This window comes from Ovis canadensis, chromosome 1 (assembly GCF_042477335.2).
Source record: "Ovis canadensis isolate MfBH-ARS-UI-01 breed Bighorn chromosome 1, ARS-UI_OviCan_v2, whole genome shotgun sequence".
In the NCBI taxonomy this organism is placed as follows: domain Eukaryota; kingdom Metazoa; phylum Chordata; class Mammalia; order Artiodactyla; family Bovidae; genus Ovis; species Ovis canadensis.
The window spans coordinates 54,728,662-54,747,018 of NC_091245.1; the positions used below are offsets into that span (position 1 = coordinate 54,728,662).

At 42.3% G+C, this 18,357-nt stretch overlaps 1 protein-coding gene across 2 annotated transcripts in view; it reads left to right on the forward strand.

Moving 5' to 3' along the window:
* The window catches only part of AK5 (adenylate kinase 5), a 272,886-nt gene that overhangs the window by 123,997 nt on the left and 130,532 nt on the right, over positions 1–18,357 (forward strand). For both annotated transcript variants that reach the window (XM_069595098.1, XM_069595099.1), the window contains exon 7: positions 15,741–15,831. In XM_069595098.1, coding sequence (XP_069451199.1) covers positions 15,741–15,831 — 91 coding nt within the window. The remainder of the gene's footprint in view (positions 1–15,740; positions 15,832–18,357) is intronic.

Consider the following 18,357-nt stretch of genomic DNA (forward strand, 5'->3'; position numbering starts at 1 on the left):
AATGTCTCTGCTTTTTAACATGCTGTTTAGGTTGCTCATTTAGAAGTATCTTAAAAATCTATTGCAATGCATGAGACAGGGTACTCAGGGCTGGGGCACTGGGATGACCCTGAGGGATGGGATGGGGAGGGAGGAGGGTAGGGGTTTCAGGATGGGGAACACATGTACACCCATGGCTGATTCATGTCAATGTATGGCAAAAACCGCTACAATTTTGTAAAGTAATTAACCTCCAATTTAAATAAATAAATTAATTTTTTTAAATATATTGAATACTTTCCCATGTACTAAAATACTGGGTTTTTTTCAGCTACCTCCATTAGAACATCTCCAGGTTCAATCCCTGGTCAGGGAACTAAGATCCTGTGAGCTGTGCAGTGACAAAAAAAAAACTGTTTATACCATTTATATATATGCTTTTTTTGGCAACATAATTTTACTTTTCTTTTCTCCCAGCTTGAGATATAATCGACATATTACATTGTGTAAGTTTCAGATAGAGAATGTGATGATTTGATACACATATATGTTGTGAAATGATTCCCACAATAAGGTTAATAGACCCGTCACCTCATATGATTATAATGTGTGTGTGTGTATTTGTGTGTGGTGAAAGCATCTAAGATCTACTCTCTTAGCAACTTTCCAATATATGAATACAGTATTGTTAACTATAGTCACCATGCTGAATATTAGATCCACAGAATTTATTCATCTTATAATGGAAATTTGTACCATTTGACTGACATCTCCCCATTTCTGCCCCCTCTTAGCCCCTGGCAACCACCATTCTCTGGAGTTTGGCTTTTTTCAGATGCTGGACTTAATTTGAAAATTGTCTTATCATAGTGCCAACGGACCCATGAGCAAAATACTGAGCTCTTGATATCAGTTCATGATCTGGACATTGCTCAGCCCGAAGACGTCTGCTCTAGGGTTCTACTTGAGTCTCAAAGTATTAAAAACCAGCTACTGTAGCCACATACTCTCCAGCTCAAAAATTGTTCAAGACCCAGTTTCCACCACCGACTTGAATCTTTATGCTTTGGCTCTTCTCTCGCATCAACAACCTTCTGCACATCCTAAGACCTAGCCTTTCCCTCTTATTGCAGGTGGTCTGGCTTTGGATCCACTATCCCCTAATGAAACAACCAGAGCTCTGGGAAAGGAGTGTGGAATGCTGTCTGCCAGTCAAGGGCAGAGCTGACACCCTGGCTGGGATGTGGGGAGGAACCATTGAGCCAAGGCTGTGCCTCGGGTGCTCATGGATGGGGAACCCTCTGAAGCAGAACCAGAAGAGCTTCTGCAGGAAGTGCTAGACTGAAAATGGACCCCTATCAGAAATCTACTCTCCAACCCCAGAAAGGCTTTTAGAAGGAGGGTAGGCTTACTCTTTCTCTGATTACTGAAGAAGGATTGACTGGTAATGAGAGGAGAAAAATAGAATCTTTGCTGGATGACTTTAGTTCTCTTAACAAACTGAAGGGCAGGATTGTTCAAGTTTTAGCAGGCTAATGGAGAAGGTACAACTAGAGTCAACAGTGGACCAAGAGGGATAGCCAACTTTCCTGTGAAAGTGATAGCCTTAAGCTAAAGACCCTGAGAAAGAGCCCTACTTGGAGTTGGGAAGTCATCTGCCTCTTGCTTTCAATTTTGCTTGTCCTTGCTCCTTCCTAGGCTCTGGGTCAGCCTACAGGGAGGTTCCTCTGCCAAAAGCCACATCCATTTGGCAGAGTACACATATCATACAGAGAAATAAAATTACCCACTATGGCCTCAAAATGGAAAGTCAGATCACGGATATTTGGGTATATGGCACCTAGACCTAGTTGGCTTGGCTTCAGGGGATTCTTAGAGGTCTATCCTGAGAGTACTCCATTAGGACTTTAGCCCTGATTTGCTCAAGAGCCCAGCTAAGATCTAAAGCTTCTGGGACTTCCCTAGTGGTTCAGTGGTTTAAGACTTCACCTTCGACCCCTGGTTGGGAGCTAAAATCCCACATGCCTTCTGGTCAAAAAAAAAAAAAACTTAAAATCAGAAGCAATATTGTAGCAAATTCAATAAAGACTTTAAAAATGGTCCAGATTTTTTAAAAATCTGGAAAAAAAAAAGATCTATGGTTGCCCCATGATTCTGATCCTGACAGCCTTGATAGTTCGATATAGGTAGATATGCACTCAGATCCTGGCTTGACCACCTACATGATCTTGGTCAAGTTATTTAATCTCTGAAACTGAGTTTTTAAATCTGAGGATGATGACACCTCTTCTAAATAATATTGTAGGGATTTAATGATAAAGTGTATAAAGGAAAGCTTAACAATATATGGCACATACTAGATGCTCAAAAGAAATGGCAACAGTATCTAGTTCTTCAGTTAGTTCCCTTTCTTGTTGATTGCTATAAAGATTCTGGAAAAATGTCCTCAGAGCTAGTATAGTAGGAGTCACCAAAATTCTCTGGAGTAAGTCTTCTTCTCTCTAGCATAAGTCAGTCATTATCACATTGTTAAGATTTCAAGTTCAGGAAGAAATGTTTTTCTAACGCACATTATAAATGCTGCAACCATTTCCTCTGGGATCTTTTCTTGTGTTGACTTTTTCCCAACAAAAATTTTTAGATGTTTTCCATGTCCATAATTAAAATGTCCAGTGAAAATAAAGATTCTGTACAAATTGCTGAGAAAAGAAGTCCTTTACTCAGTTATTCACAACTTTCTAATGTTCTTGTACTCATCACTTTGCATACCAATTACATTTATTTTTAAATCTAGTTTCACTCACATTTTACCCTTATTTCATTCTGTAAGTAAATATGTTCTACACATCTCAGTTTTACAGGGACATGTCACAGTAATTCTGTTCATCAAAGCATGGGATTGGGACTTCCCTGATGGTCCAGTGGTTAGAACTTCGTGTTCTCACTGCCAAGGGCCTGGGTCCAATCCCTGATGCAGGAACTAAGATCCCACAAGGTGTGGCCAAAAAAGTTAAATTAAATTTTAAAATAAAAAGCATGGACTTGATTTGGCTTTCCCAGACAGAATATTGTCCCTACCAGCCCTACCCCAACCAAATCTACTTTCATGCTTTTCTTCAAGTTTTGTGATTAATTATGAAGCTTTAGAAACACAGTTCTGTAGAATATAAACTGTCATTACTATTGATATATTGCTGATAACTACAGGTTTCACCCCAATAATGGCAGGTTTTAAAATTATTACTATTTTAGTGAAAACTCCAATTTTTGTTAGGGAAAAGTGAAATACTGTAAATAGGATACCAGCCAATTTGTTAGAAGAAAGTTTCTAGACATAGAAAAGTTTTGAAGGGCCAGTGATTTTTTTAAATTTATTAATTAAAGTTTTTTTCTTATTGAGATAGAATGGTAGTAATTTAGTCACTAAGTTGTGTCTGACTCTTGCAACCCCATGGATTGTAGCCCACCAGGCTCCTCTGTCTATGTGATTTTCCAGGCGAGAATACTGGAGTAGGTTGCCATTTCCTTCTCCTGGGGATCCTCCCGACCAAGGGACTGAACCCAGGTCTCCCTCAGTGCAGGCAGATTCTATACTGATTGAGCATACAATATTATGTCAGTTTCAGATGTAAAGTTTTCTTTTGAATAGCAGAGATAGAGAGATCCAGGTGGAGTGTGAAATCCAAATATGAATTTTTAAAGACACAGGAAGGAAAACAATTATAGGTTTGCAAACAAGTTTGCTGGTCCATTTGAGCCCATCCCTAATGTCCACACCCTGAAGTCAGGATGCTCCACCTGGGTGTGGCCTGGAGAAACCTGCTGTTTACCACAGTTACTATGAGACTTGGGACATGCATTAGCAGACATCATTCTTTCATGCCCTATTGTTACATTTCATTGGAATGTAAGTGATTTACAATGTAGTATTACTTTCCTCTGTACAGCAAAGTGAATCAGTTATGTGCTAAGTCACTTCAGTCGTATCTAACTGTTTGTGACCCCATGGACTGTACCCCGCCAGGCTCCTCTGTCCATGGGATTCTCCAGGCCAGAATAGTGGAGCGGGTTGCCACGCCCTCCTCCAGGGCATCTTCCCAACCCAGGGATTGAACCCACATCTCTCAGGTGTCCTGCATTGGCAGGCAGATTCTTTACCAATAGCACCACCGGGGAAGCCCAAATCAGTTATACATATGCATATATCCACTGTTTTTTATTCTTTTCCCATATAGGTCATTATAGAATATTGAGTATAGAGTTCCCTGTACTACTCTATTGTTCTTATTAGTTATCTGTTTAATAAATAGTATAGTATAGTGAAGTCGCTCAGTCGTGTCCAACTCTTTGTGACCCCATGGACTGTAACCTACCAGGCTTCTCCATCCATGGGATTCTCCAGGCAAGAATACTGAAGTGGGTTGCCATTTCCTTTTCCAGGGGATCTTCCCGACCCAGGGATCGAACCCAGGTCTCCCACACTGGAAGCAGATGCTTTAACCTCTGAGTATGTATATGTCAGTCCCAGTCTCCCAATTTATCCCTCCCCCCAAGAGTCAGTGTTTCACATGTTATTCAGTTCAGTCGCTCAGTCATGTCCGACTCTTTGAGACCCCATGAATCGCAGCACGCCAGGCCTCCCTGTCCATCACCAACTCCCGGAGTTCACTCAGACTCACGTCCATCGAGTCCGTGATGCCATCCAGCCATCTCATCCTCTGTCATCCCTTTCTCCTCCTGCCCCCAGTCCCTCCCAGCATCAGAGTCTTTTCCAATGAGTCAACTCTTCGCATGAGGTGGCCAAAGTACTGGAGTTTCAGCTTCAGCATCATTCCTTCCAAAGAACACCCAGGGCTGATCTCCTTTAGAATGGACTGGTTGGATCTCCTTGCAGTCCAAGGGACTCTCAAGAGTCTTCTCCAACACCACAGTTCAAAAGCATCAATTCTTCGGCGCTCAGCTTTCTTCACAGTCCAACTCTCACATCCATACATGACCACAGGAAAAACCATAGCCTTGACTAGATGGACCTTAATCGGCAAAGTAATGTCTCTGCTTTTGAGTATGCTATCTAGGTTGGTCATAACTTTACTTCCAAGGAGTAAGCGTCTTTTAATTTCATGGCTGCAGTCACCATCTGCAGTGATTCTGGAGCCCCAAAAAATAAAGTCTGACACTGTTTCCACTGTTTCCCCATCTATTTCCCATGAAGTGATGGGACCGGATGCCATGATCTTTGTTTTCTGAATGTTGAGCTTTAAGCCAACTTTTTCATTCTCCTCTTTCACTTTCATCAAGAGGCTTTTAGTTCTTCTTCGCATTCTGCCATTAGGGTGGTGTCATCTGCATATCTGAGGTGATTGATATTTCTCCTGGCAATCTTGATTCCAGCTTGTGTTTCTTCCAGTCCAGCGTTTCTCATGATGTACTCTGCATAGAAGTTAAATAAGCAGGGTGACAATATACAGCCTTGACGTACTCCTTTTCCTATTTGGAACCAGTCTGTTGTTCCATGTCCAGTTGTAACTGTTGCTTCCTGACCTGCATACAGATTTCTGAAGAGGCAAGTCAGGTGGTCTGGTATTCCCATCTCTTTCAGAATTTTCCACAGTTTCTTGTGATCCACACAGTCAAAGTCTTTGGCATAGTCAATAAAGCAGAAATATATGTTTTTCTGGAACTCTCTTGCTTTTTCCATGATCCAGCGGATGTCAGCAATTTGATCTCTGGTTCCTCTACCTTTTCTAAAACTAGCTTGAACATCAGGAAGTTCATGGTTCACATATTGCTGAAGCCTGGCTTGGAGAATTTTGAGCATTACTTTACTAGCATGTGAGATGAGTGCAATTGTGCGGTAGTTTGAGCGTTATTTGGGATTGCCTTTCTTTGGGATTGGAATGAAAACTGACCTTTTCCAGTCCTGTGGCCACTGCTGAGTTTTCCAAATTTGCTGGCATATTGAGTGCAGCACTTTTACAGCATCATCTTTCAGGATTTGAAATAGCTCAACTGGAATTCCATCACCTCCACTAGCTTTGTTCATAGTGATGCTTTCTAAGGGCGACTTGACTTCACATTCCAAGATGTCTGGCTCTAGATGAGTGATCACACCATCGTGATTATCCGGGTCGTGAAGATCCTTTTTGTACAGTTCTTCTGTGTATTCTTGCCTCCTCCTCTTAATATCTTCTGCTTCTGTTAGGTCCATACCATTTCTGTCCTTTATCGAGCCCATCTTTGCATGAAATGTTCCCTTGGTATCTCTAATTTTCTTGAAGAGATCTCTAGTCTTTCCCATTCTGTTCTTTTCCTCTATTTCTCTGCATTGATCGCTGAAGAAGGCTTTCTTATCTCTTCTTGCTATTCTTTGGAACTCTGCATTCAGATGCTTATATCTTTCCTTTTCTCCTTTGCTTTTCGCTTCTCTTCTTTTCACAGCTGTTTGTAAGGCCTCCCCAGATAGCCATTTTGCTTTTTTGCATTTCTTATCCATGGGGATGGTCTTGATCCCTGTCTCCTGTACAATGTCATGAACCTCATTCCATAGTTCATCAGGCACTCTATCTATCAGATCTAGGCCCTTAAATCTATTTCTCACTTCCACTGTATAATCATAAGGGGTTTGATTTAGGTCATACCTAAATGGTCTAGCAGTTTTCCCTACTTTCTTCAATTTCAGTCTGAATTTGGCAATAAGGAGTTCATGATCTGAGCCACAGTCAGCTCCCAGTCTTGTTTTTGCTGACTATATAGAGCTTCTCCATCTTTGGCTGCAAAGAATATAATCAATCTGATTTCGGTGCTGACCATCTGGTGATGTCCATGTGTAGAATCTTCTCTTGTGTTGTTGGAAGAGGGTGTTTGCTATGACCAGTGTGTTTTCTTGGCAAAACTCTATTAGTCTTTGCCCTGCTTCATTCCGCATTCCAAGGCCAAATTTGCCTGTTACTCCAGGTGTTTCTTGACTTCCCACTTTTGCATTCCAGTCCCCTATAATGAAAAGGACATTTTTTTTTTTTTGGGTGTTAGTTCTACAAGGTCTTGTAGGTCTTCATAGAACCGTTCAACTTCAGCTTCTTCAGCATTACTGTTTGGGGCATAGACTTGGATTACGGTGATATTGAATGGTTTGCCTTGGAAATGAACAGAGATCATTCTGTCGTTTTGGGGATTGCATCCAAGTACTGCATTTCAGACTCTTTTGCTGATCATGATGGCTACTCCATTTACATGTTGAGGGATCTCCAATAGCAAATGATGAAAACCATTTGGTAGATACCAGGCTTAACTGAAATCTCTGCAGGAAACCAGAGGGAAGTAAAACATTCAAGAAGCTGGCTTGATGTTCAGACAATGATATTTATGGGATATATAAAACTGAGATAATACTAATAACAGAGCCAATTTATTTCCTTCTCAAATGTTGAAGCATAGAAAAAAACAGGAGACAGACCTAAGTTTAATGAAAGGTGGAATCTAAAAAGACTGAACTTTTATTCTCCTTTTTGAGTCCATTTAATATATTTTATAGACCTAATATTCCTACGGAGAAGGCAATGGCACCCCACTCCAGTACTCTTGCCTGGAAAATCCCATGGGTGGAGGAGCCTGGTAGGCTGCAGTCCTTGGGGTCACTGAGGGTCAGACATGACTGAGCAACTTCACTTTCACTTTTCGCTTTCATGCATTGGAGAAGGAAATGGCAACCCACTCCAGTGTTCTTGCCTGGAGAATCCCAGGGACAGGGGAGCCTGGTGGGCTGCCATCTATGGGGTCGCACAGAGTCGGACACGACTGAAGCGACTTAGCAGCAGCAGCAGCAGTAGCAGCAGCAGCAACATTCCTAGCTAGCAATGCTAAGAATACAGAAAGCCTCATCTCTATGGAGAAGATCTGGGAAGCTTGTTGCAGTCTGAAAATCAGAGCCAAGAGAAAACAAACAAGAATTCATTTCTGCCATTAAAATTGCAAACCATCATTGTTGCAATCTACTATAATTTCCTTTCCTAATCTAGATATATTTTGTATGATTTTGAAAGCTGTTACAACATTTGTTATTCAAATTAAAACATGTGTTGTAAGTGAACTGGGAAATTTGGTAAGCATCTCATTTTGAAATTTCCAATTGACCTCCCCAGCCCTCTTACATTAAATGACATAAAACAAATCATGCAGACCATGTCCTCTGCAAGTTCTTTCCCTCAGAAAAAGAAAAGAGGTTTGTTAAGATTGCTAGACATTAAACACCAACTACCAAAAAGATAAAGTGCTCATATAACCACAGAATTTCAGAGCTGGGAACAACCTCAGACATCAACTGGTCTAGTGGCACACAAGTTCATCTGCCCTCTGAAGCTTGTTTCTGACCCACAAGATCTATAGAAACTGTTCTTTCTAGAACCTTAATAATCCTATACCTATGCTCGTGTTCAGTCACTCTGTCGTGTCTGACTCTGTGACCCTTTGGACAGTAGCCTGCCAGGCTCCTCATCCATGGGATATCCCAGGCAGGAATACTGGAGTGTTTTGCTATTTCCTCCTCCAGGGGATCTTCCTGACTCAGAGACTGAACCTTCATCTCCTGTTGTCTCCTCTGCAGTATTACCACTTCTGCTATTCTTCGTATTTTGGAGTTTGCAGCACAGGTTCTTTCAGCTCAAAATCAGACAGAAAGAGGGAGAGGGATGGAGAGGGAAGGAGAAAAAGAAGAAAGAGAGAGAGAGGAGTTCAGTTGAGTCGCTCAGTCGTGTCCGACTCTTTGAGACCGCATGAATTGCAGGATGCCAGGCCTCCCTCTCCATCACCAACTCCCAGAGTTCACTCAGACTCACGTCCATCGAGTCAGTGATGCCATCCAGCCATCTCATCCTCGGTCGTCCCCTTCTCCTCCTGCCCCCAATCCCTCTCAGCAGGAAGAGTGCAGAGTCTCAACACACTTTTTAGAAACCCCAAAACTGAGAATGCTTTGGTATAGATGAGAGTTTCTCAGCTTTGGCATTACTGACATTTTATTTTTATTTTTATTTTTCTGATGGAACTGAGCTTTTTTTTTTTTTTACTTTATTTTACCTTACAATGTGGCTCAGAGGTTAAAGTGTCTGCCTCCAAATGCGGGAGACCCGGGTTCAATCCCTGAGTCGGGAAGATCCCCTGGAGAAGGAAATGGTAACCCACTCCAGTATTCTTGCCTGGAGAATCCCATGGATGGAGAAGCCTGGTAGGCTACAGTCCACAGGGTCGCAAACAGTCAGACATGACTGAGTGACTTCAACTTCACCTTCACCTTTACCTTACAATACTGTATTGGTTTGGATAATTCTTTGTTGTGAAGAGGCTATCTTGTGCACTATAAGATATTTAGCAGCATCCCTGGCCAATCTCTTCCCTGCCAGTTGTGACAACCAAAAATATCTAGCAACATTGTCAAATTTGGGGCAGGAGTGGAAGTGGGTGGACCACGTTATTCCTGGTTGAGAACCATTGATGTGTATGGTTTGTGAAGAAACAAATAACAGGTAAAATGTTTGATGATTGAAAAGCCAGTTCTCTACTCATCATACTCACAACCTCTTCAACAATGAATGTTATTATTTCATAAAGACCTTTTCCTTGAAGTAGCAGCTGTCCTGATAGCACTCAATCAGAATGCTCTCCAAGATCAGTATGCCACATTATTGGCCAAACAGCTAGACAGAGTCCAATTCTAGTCATGGTGCTACAAACGTGGGATGTTACAGAAAATAAGAAAATCTAGGTTAAATTCTGTGGTCCTGATGCAGAGGTCACTGGGCTTCATCAGCTTTTGCATAATCCCAGAGTTGAGTTGGCCATGTGGGTGTCATCTTCCTTCCTTGGGGCTCCCTGTTCATCATCCAAGTGCTTCAGTTCAGTTCGGTTCAGTTCAGTTGCTCAGTCGTGTCTGACTCTTTGCGACCCCATGAAGTGCAGCACGCTAGGACTCCCTGTCCATCACCAACTCCCGGAGTTCACCCAAACTCATGTCCATCGAGTCGGTGAGTCAACTCTTCACATGAGGTGGCCAAAGTACTGGAGTTTCAGCTTTAGCATCAGTCCTTCCAAAGAACACCCTGGACTGATCTCCTTTAGAATTGACTGGTTGGATCTCCTTGCAGTCCAAGGGACTCTCAAGAGTCTTCCCCAACAAAGTTCTAAAGCATCAATTCTTTGGTGCTCAGCTTTCTTCACAGCCGAACTCTCACATCCATACATGACCACAGGAAAAACCATAGCCTTGACTAGACAGACCTTTGTTGGCAAAGTGATGTCTGCTTTTGAATATGCTATCTAGGTTGGTCATAACTTTACTTCCAAGGAGTAAGCGTCTTTTAATTTCATGGCTGCAATCACCATCTGCAGTGATTCTGAAGCCCCCCAAAATAAAGTCTGACACTGTTTCCACTGTTTGCCCATCTATTTCCCATGAAGTGATGGGACCAGATGCCATGATCTTTGTTTTCTGAATGTTGAGCTTTAAGCCAACTTTTTCCCTCTCCTCTTTCACTTTCATCAAGGGGCTTTTTAGTTCCTCTTCACTTTCTGCCATAAGGGTGGTGTCATCTGCATATCTGAGGTGATTGATATTTCTCCCGGCAATCTTGATTCCAGCTTGTGCTTCTTCCAGCCCAGCATTTCTGATGATGTACTCTGCATAGAAGTTAAATAAGCAGGGTGACAATATACAGCCTTGACATACTCCTTTTCCAAGTGCTTACTACTACTAAGTCACTTTAGTCGTGTCCAACTCTTTGCGACCCCATAAACAGCATCCCACCAGGCTCCCCCGTCCCTGGGATTCTCAAGGCAAGAATGCTGGAGTGGGTTGCCATTTCCTTCTCCAATGCATGAAAGTGAAAAGTGAAAGTGAAGTCGCTCAGTCGTTTCCAACCCTCAGCGACCCCAAGGACTGCAGCCTACCAGGCTCCTCCATCCATAGGATTTTCCAGGCAAGAATACTGGAGTGGGGTGCCATTGCCTTCTCCAGGGAGTGGTCAATTCAAGAGTCTACCAAGGACATAGTAGTTACTCAGCAAATATTTGTTGAATGCTTTCGTGAAAGATGTTTTACTTTGGGTATTTTGCCTTTTGGATTGGACAATTAAGCACTTTATTGTTCCAGAGCTAAACATATCCTTGTTCAAATCAGTTGGAGGATAGGCTATCTCCTAGAAAATCTCAAAGTCACTCATATTTCATATTCCACAATCCTCAAGTTAAAAAAAAAGTGTGCGTGTGTGTGCGTGTGTGTGTGTGTGTGTGTGTGTGTGTGTGTAAGCAAACACCTGCCTTGTCCAAAGTATAGAAGCAATCAAAGGTATATAGACAATACTCTCTCAATGAAGAACCGCAGTTAAGCCAGGGTCTCTACTGATGTGTTAAATATACCGTCTCTTTAGTTCTCACAATAATCACATTATATAGATGCTAAGCACAGGGAAATACATTGTTCAAGGTCGGACAGAAGCTACAGGGGAAGCAGAAATTCAAATCAAGATCTGATTGAGTTTTCAGCTGCCTAAGACAGTTTACAAGCCTCCCTTGACTCACTTGGCCCATGTGCCCCAGGCCTCTGTTGCCTGTTGAACAGAGAACTGTTGGTCTACTGCGGCCCTGCCCTCCAGGGTAGCTGACAGAACCCACCCTCCGCCCCCTGCCAAGCCTCTTCAGGACTGAGGGCTGAGCTTCACCACCTGAACCTGGTGAGAGCCTATGTAGAGACAACCCCAGGACCCAACCAGACCAGACCTGCAGGGGGTTGCTGCCTTTCAGCACTTCCTGATCCACACACTCTGCTGCTCCCTGGAGCATGGGATCTGGCTTCCAGGGGCTCCCCTAGGGTCGAGGCAACCAAACCAGAGGTGGGGGAACTCAAACACTTCTTAAAGAAAACTGGGACCAGTGGAAGACTGTAAACTACAGGACAGCATATACATGCCTCTCCCTTCCTTCTCGCTCAGACTGTCCTGAGATATACTGGTTCCATTCAGTCTTTCTGGAGACCAGCTGTGACTTCTCGTGAAGCTGGGCCCCAGATCAGTACTTTGTCACCTTACATCTGCTTCGCCTCTTGCTTTGTCTCAGTTCCCCTTTTCCTTCAGACTTACTGCCCTGGTGTTACACACATGCACACACACACAGCCCCCAGTAAAGTGTTAATCTCTAAGTTTTGCTTTGGTTCTGCTTTTTAAGGTACTGCAGCTAAAACATAAGCTTTAATTTATGAAATTACACGCTGTTACCCATCTTTCAAAAGTCCAAGAAAAATAAAAATAAACCTTTTATTAGTAGAGCTTACCCCATACTGATCATAACTGACAAATATTTTGAAAGAAAAAAAAAAAAAAAAAGGAAGCCATAGTCTACAGATGTGGGAAGCAGTGCATTAAGGTGGCACTAATCTTGCCTTGAAGAAAGCTGAGTGCCGAAGAATTGATGCTTTTGAACTGTGGTGTTGGAGAAGACTCTTGAGAATCCCTTGGACTGTAAGGAGATCCAACCAGTCCATTCTAAAGGAGATCAGCCCTGGGTGTTCTTTGGAAGGAACACCCTTCTTTCTAAAGCTGAAACTCCAGTACTTTGGCCACCTCATGCGAAGAGTTGACTCATTGGAAAAGACTCTGATTCTGGGAGGGATTGGGGGCAGGAGGAGAAGGGGACGACAGAGGATGAGATGGCTGGATGGCATCACCAACTCAATGGATGTGAGTTTGAGTGAACTCCAGGAGTTGGTGATGGACAGGGAGGCTGGTGTGCTGCAATTCATGGGGTCGCAAAGAGTCGGACACGACTGAGCGACCAACTGACCTGAATCTTGCCTTAGCTGCCTAACCACCATATGCTTTTCTCCCTCTTGCATTTGGACAAAAGGCTGTGTTAACACTTGTTTGAGTACCAGGACTCTGTTTATCTGGCTGTGATGATCCTGTGTAGCCTAGTAGGATGGAAAGTGTCAGCTGTCCTAAATTCAAGTCCTACTGCTTCTGCATATTTGGTGTTTGACTTGAGAAAGTAATAATACCTGTGTAGATATTTCCTCACCTGTAAAATAGAAACAAGACAATGTGCCTCATCTTTCCCATGGCTGATGTGACAAAGTTGAGAGTATGTTGAAGCATCGCACAGGTGTGCTTTAACTGTGTGAGGGGAGGTTAGGTAATAACTTTCTAATTTAGTCTTCTGAATTCCCATCACTAAAAATAATGAAGCACTTCAGTAGGAAAATATAAAGGAATAAATCACTTAAAACTTTTCAAATATGTTTAACGTAATAATTAAGCTTAAAAACCAAGATGGACTAGGGACTTCCCTAGCGGTCCAGTGGGTAAGACACTGAGCTTACACTGCAGGGGACACTGGTTCAATCCCTAGTCTGGGAACTAAGATTCCACAAGCCGTGCAGCATAGCCAAGAAATAGAGGAGGAAAAAAAAGCTATGATGGAATAAAAGAGACTGGATTTTCCCTCCCACATGAAACAAACAAACAGAAATAAACAGAAAATATATTTTTAAAAAACGATTTTAGGACAGTGGATGTCAGATGACCAGATGATTCTCCAAGAGAAAGGAAACGTGTGATGGGCCCTGTGATTGCCCTCGGCTGACCACTGGAGAATTTCCAGGCTACAGCGCGTGGAGAAGGAAGCCGTGGTGGACTTCACGAGTTGAGCAGATGGAGCTGAGACCCCAAGAGACCAAGGTGGCTGGAGTTCAAAGGACAGAGTATCAAAGATGCAGGAGGTGCACAGAGAGAAACTCTGGAGATCTGCAGGATCCAGCAGAGCACGAATCAGGGCATGCACGTGAGGAAACTCTGCAAAGCTGAGGGGAAACGGCCCAAAGGATCAGCAGGGACAGTGTCTAGAGCTCACACTAGGCTAAGAAGAGTGCCTGTTTCTACCAGCCAGACTGAAAAAAAAAATCCCTTAATTCACAAGGCACTGGGCAGAGTACTTGAAAAAAAATTTGCCACAACAGTGGGAAATAATTAACCATAAACTAAATACTGCTGTGGTCCAGTCTAATAAATCTTAGACACGTGACCTGAAAGGATCAAGTTGTTTGCAATAATTAAACTTCATTCCAGAACAAAGCTCAAAAATATTTACAGAAGGTATTATAGTTGTATTTCATATGTTCAAAAACCTTGCATTTCATATCTTCAAAACTTTCTATAGAGAGTTTCTAAGATCAAATATCTGTGGATAAAAACTACAGTGTTCAAGATAAAAGATGTCTGCTGCTGCTGGTGCTAAGTCGCTTCAGTCATGTCCGACTCTGTGCGACCCCATAGACGGCAGCCCACCAGGCTCCTCTGTCCCTGGGATTCTCCAGGCAAAAACACTGGAGTGGGTTGCCATTTCCTCCTCCAGTGCATGAAACGGAAAAGTAAAAGTGAATTTGCTCAGTTGTGTCCGACTCTTTGCGACCCCATGGACTGCAGCCTACCAGGCCCCTCTGTCCATGGGATTTTCCAGACAAGAGTACTGGAGTGGGTTGCCATGTCCTTCTCCCAAAAGACATCTAGGATGGAATAAATAGTATATCCATACAATGAAATACTACTGAGCAATGAAAAGGAGTGAGCTTGATAAAACCTCAGAACAATTGTGCTAAAAGAATCCAGACAAAAACATTTCAAGCTGTGCTATTCCTTTTACTTGAAATTCTAGAAGATGCAAAGTAATCTCTAGTTGCAGAAAACCTATCAGTGATTATCTGATGAGGGGGCAGAAGGAAAGCATTCTCAAGAGGCACAAGGAAACTTTTAGGGAGTGATGGAGATGCTCACTATTTTGATTTTTATGATGGTTTCACAGGTGTGCACAGATGTCAAAGCTTATCATTTTGAACACTTTAAACATGTGCAGTTTATTGTATATCAATTATAATTTAAAAAACTAAAGAGACTAAAGTATATTTCTAAAAACCATTGAACAACTTGGGAAGTAGAGGATTTTAAAATGTAGCCACATTTAATATTTAAAATTTTGTAAATTTTAGAGAATGGTTCAAGATTTAAATTTATAATTTTTGTTACATCTAAACCTATAGTGTCTATAGACTATACCTATAGAATAGCATCTATATTTGTATAGTAGCTAAAATTTGTTTGAGTGTTCTCTCTTTTTCCTTTTTGTAGCAACAAATTACAAAAACTATTCCCCCTGTTAATTGAAAATATTTTCATGAAGGAGGATGGGGGAGTATTTCAAAACAAAACTAAGAATCAGAAAGGCACAAGTTATGAATTTTTCCAAAGCTTGTTTTAGAAATTAAGAAAATTATACCCATTTTTGCGGGAGAATGGGAATTCTAACATGTATACTATCATGTAAGAATTGAATCGCCAGTCCATGTCTGACGTAGGGTGCAGCATGCTTGGGGCTGGTACATGGGGATGACCCAGAGAGATGTTGTGGGGAGGGAGGTGGGAGGGGGGGTCATGTTTGGGAACGCATGTAAGAATTAAAGATTTTAAAATTAAAAAAAAAAAAAAGAAAATTATACCCATTTTTCTTAACCGTAAGTGACTGTACACTTACTCTCTAACACCCCTTTCTGTTTGATATGAGGTCTGGGCTTGAAAAATCCTCTAAATATCTGATTAAAGACTCAAGGACTTTAATTCCTGTTGTCCTCATTCATTAGAGATACAGTTATGTGATGCATACTCATTATATTTTGGACTGAATTAATTTATGCATCCTCATGCTCCCGACTTGTCTGTCTTGATTTCTCCCAGTTTGATGCCGACCGAGACGAGGATGAGGTGTTCTATGACATCAGCATGGCAGTTGACAGCAAGTTATTTCCAAACAAAGAGGCTGCAGCAGGTAAGTCCCCATGTCCTTTGGGCTACAGTACACCCTGATCCCCTGCCAAGTGTCTGGGGCTTTGTAGTAACACTGGCGTGCAACATACTGCTGTAAGGTTGTGAGGATGATGCTGTCCTCACAGCTTTATACCTTCTGGTTTAAAAATAAAGGTACAAAACAACATAGAAAAGAGCCATATATCTGGTTCTTATGGTTACTGCCTTTCTTCCAGTCATTGCACAGGCAAATTAGCAGGTAGTCACAATATAGCGTAGGATCTACGTTACTGTGGGATTTCCCTAGAGGCTCAGATGGTAAAGAATCTGCCCTAAATGCAGGAGATGTGGGTGGGAAAATCCCCTGGAGAAGGAAAGGGCAACCCACTCCAGTATTTTTGCCTAGAGAATTTCATGGACACAGGAACCTGGCAGGCTACAGTCCAGGGGGTTGCAAAGAGTCAGACATGACTAAGCAACTAACACTTCACTACTTCTATGCTACTGTAATTTTTAAAAATTGGTCTAACCCATAACTTGAGCACAATGAAAGTTACAACTTCTCCAGGCCGCCCTCACACATATATGTCTCTCCTGAACCACCAGGGAAAAATCCTCCCTTTGGGTCTTCTAGATGCCCCCATTCCAACCCACTGCCCCTGTTGTGGCCCTGCCCCTTCTCTTTCTATATCTAGAAGTTTGACACATATCCCCTCAAATAGTCAGTACTCACACTTCTATCCTTGACCCTTTTCTCACTCTCTTATACATTCTCTGCATCAACTCATTGTCCCTCACGGTTTCAACCGTCACTTCCACATGGATGACTCCCAGATCTTTGTCTCAGGCCTGACCTTTCTTCTCAGTTACAGCCTCGGTGAATAAAGACCTAAAGTTCTGGGCTATAAAGAAAAAGGCTAAACACCTAAAGTTTTAAGCCGTATTTGAAGCCCAGTTTGGGAACGCATGTAAGAATTAAAGATTTTAAAATTTAAAAAATAAAAAACTAAAAAAAAAAAAAAGAAAGAATTTTTTTTTTAAAGAGAAGGCAGTAGTCTTTCTGGGCAAACCCACAGAGCACAGATAACTGACATAAACTCACCTGCCTGATTTTCCAGTGATATTTACAGAAAGATAGCCTGTTACAGGGAAGAAGGAATATGGAGAAGCATGTCAGATCATATAAACAAGAGTACCACTGCTTCAAAAAAAAGTTATAGATCTATGTTTTTTGTTTGTTTTGTTTTGTTTGACCACTCTTAGGGTAGTTCCCCCACTAGGGATCGAACCCAAGCTCTCTACACTGAAGAACAGAGTTCTAACCACTGGACTACCAGGGAAGTCTTGACACCTGTATTTTCAAGTTAATATTTAATTTTACAACATTCCTTTTAGACCTCGCACAACAAATATCTATCTGATAGATACCTTCAATTTCCAAACAGCAGAGCAGGAGAAAATTTAAACTGCCCCTTCTTTAGAACTTCCAGCACTTTATGACTCTCAAGTAGCATTTCTCCAAAGTGGCCTCATCCTACAGTGATGTAGCTGTGCCGTCTAAAGTACATTCGGTAAATTCTGTCTTCATCCTCTTCAGGTCCCCTTGGTAGATTGCGCAGTGCCTGGCCCATAGCAGGGGCCCATCCTGCCTTCCTACAGCTCTGAGCTTATGAACAGAGAGGTCTGTGTTCACAGCCACAACTCCCCAACTCCCCTCCATTCCCAAGACCCCTGAAAACATACAAGACCTCTACTCCAGCCTTAGAGTAAACCCCTTCTATCTGTCACAGCCCTGGTGAGTGAAGTGATCCCAGGAGAGCCTGTGGTAAACTGGAAATAAACCTCTCCTTACCAGAGGCTGCCACTTCACAGCCTCAACACTATTGTTCAGTTCAGTTCAATTCAGTAGCTCAGTTGTGTCTGACTCTTTGCATGGACTGCAGCACCCTAGGCCTCCCTATCCATCACCAACTCCCGGAGTTTACTCAAACTCATGTCCATTGAGTCGGTGATGCCATCCAACCATCTCATCCTCTGTTGTCCTCTTCTCCTCCCACCTTCAATCTTTTCCAACATCAGGGTCTTTTCCAGTGAGTCTGTTCTTCACATCAGGTGGCCAAAATATTGGAATTTCAGCTTCAGCATCAGTCCTTCCAATGAATATTCAGGATTTATTTCCTTTAGGATGGACTGGTTGTATCGCCTTGAAGTCCAAGGGACTCTCAAGAGCCTTCTCCAACATCGCAGTTCAAAAGCATCAATTCTTTGGCACTCAGCTTTCTTTATAGTCCAACTCTCACATTCATACATGATTACTGGAAAAACCATAGCTTTGGATTAAAGATTTACTGAGCATGGCCTCGCCCATCAGAACAAGACCTGGTTTCCCCCTCAGTCAGTCTCTCCCATCAGGAAGCTTCCATAAGCCTCTTATCCTTCTCCATCAGAGGGCAGACAGAGTGAAAACCACAATCACAGAAAACTAACCAATCTGATCACATGGAACACAGCCATGTCTAACTCAATGAAATTATGAGCCATGCTGTGT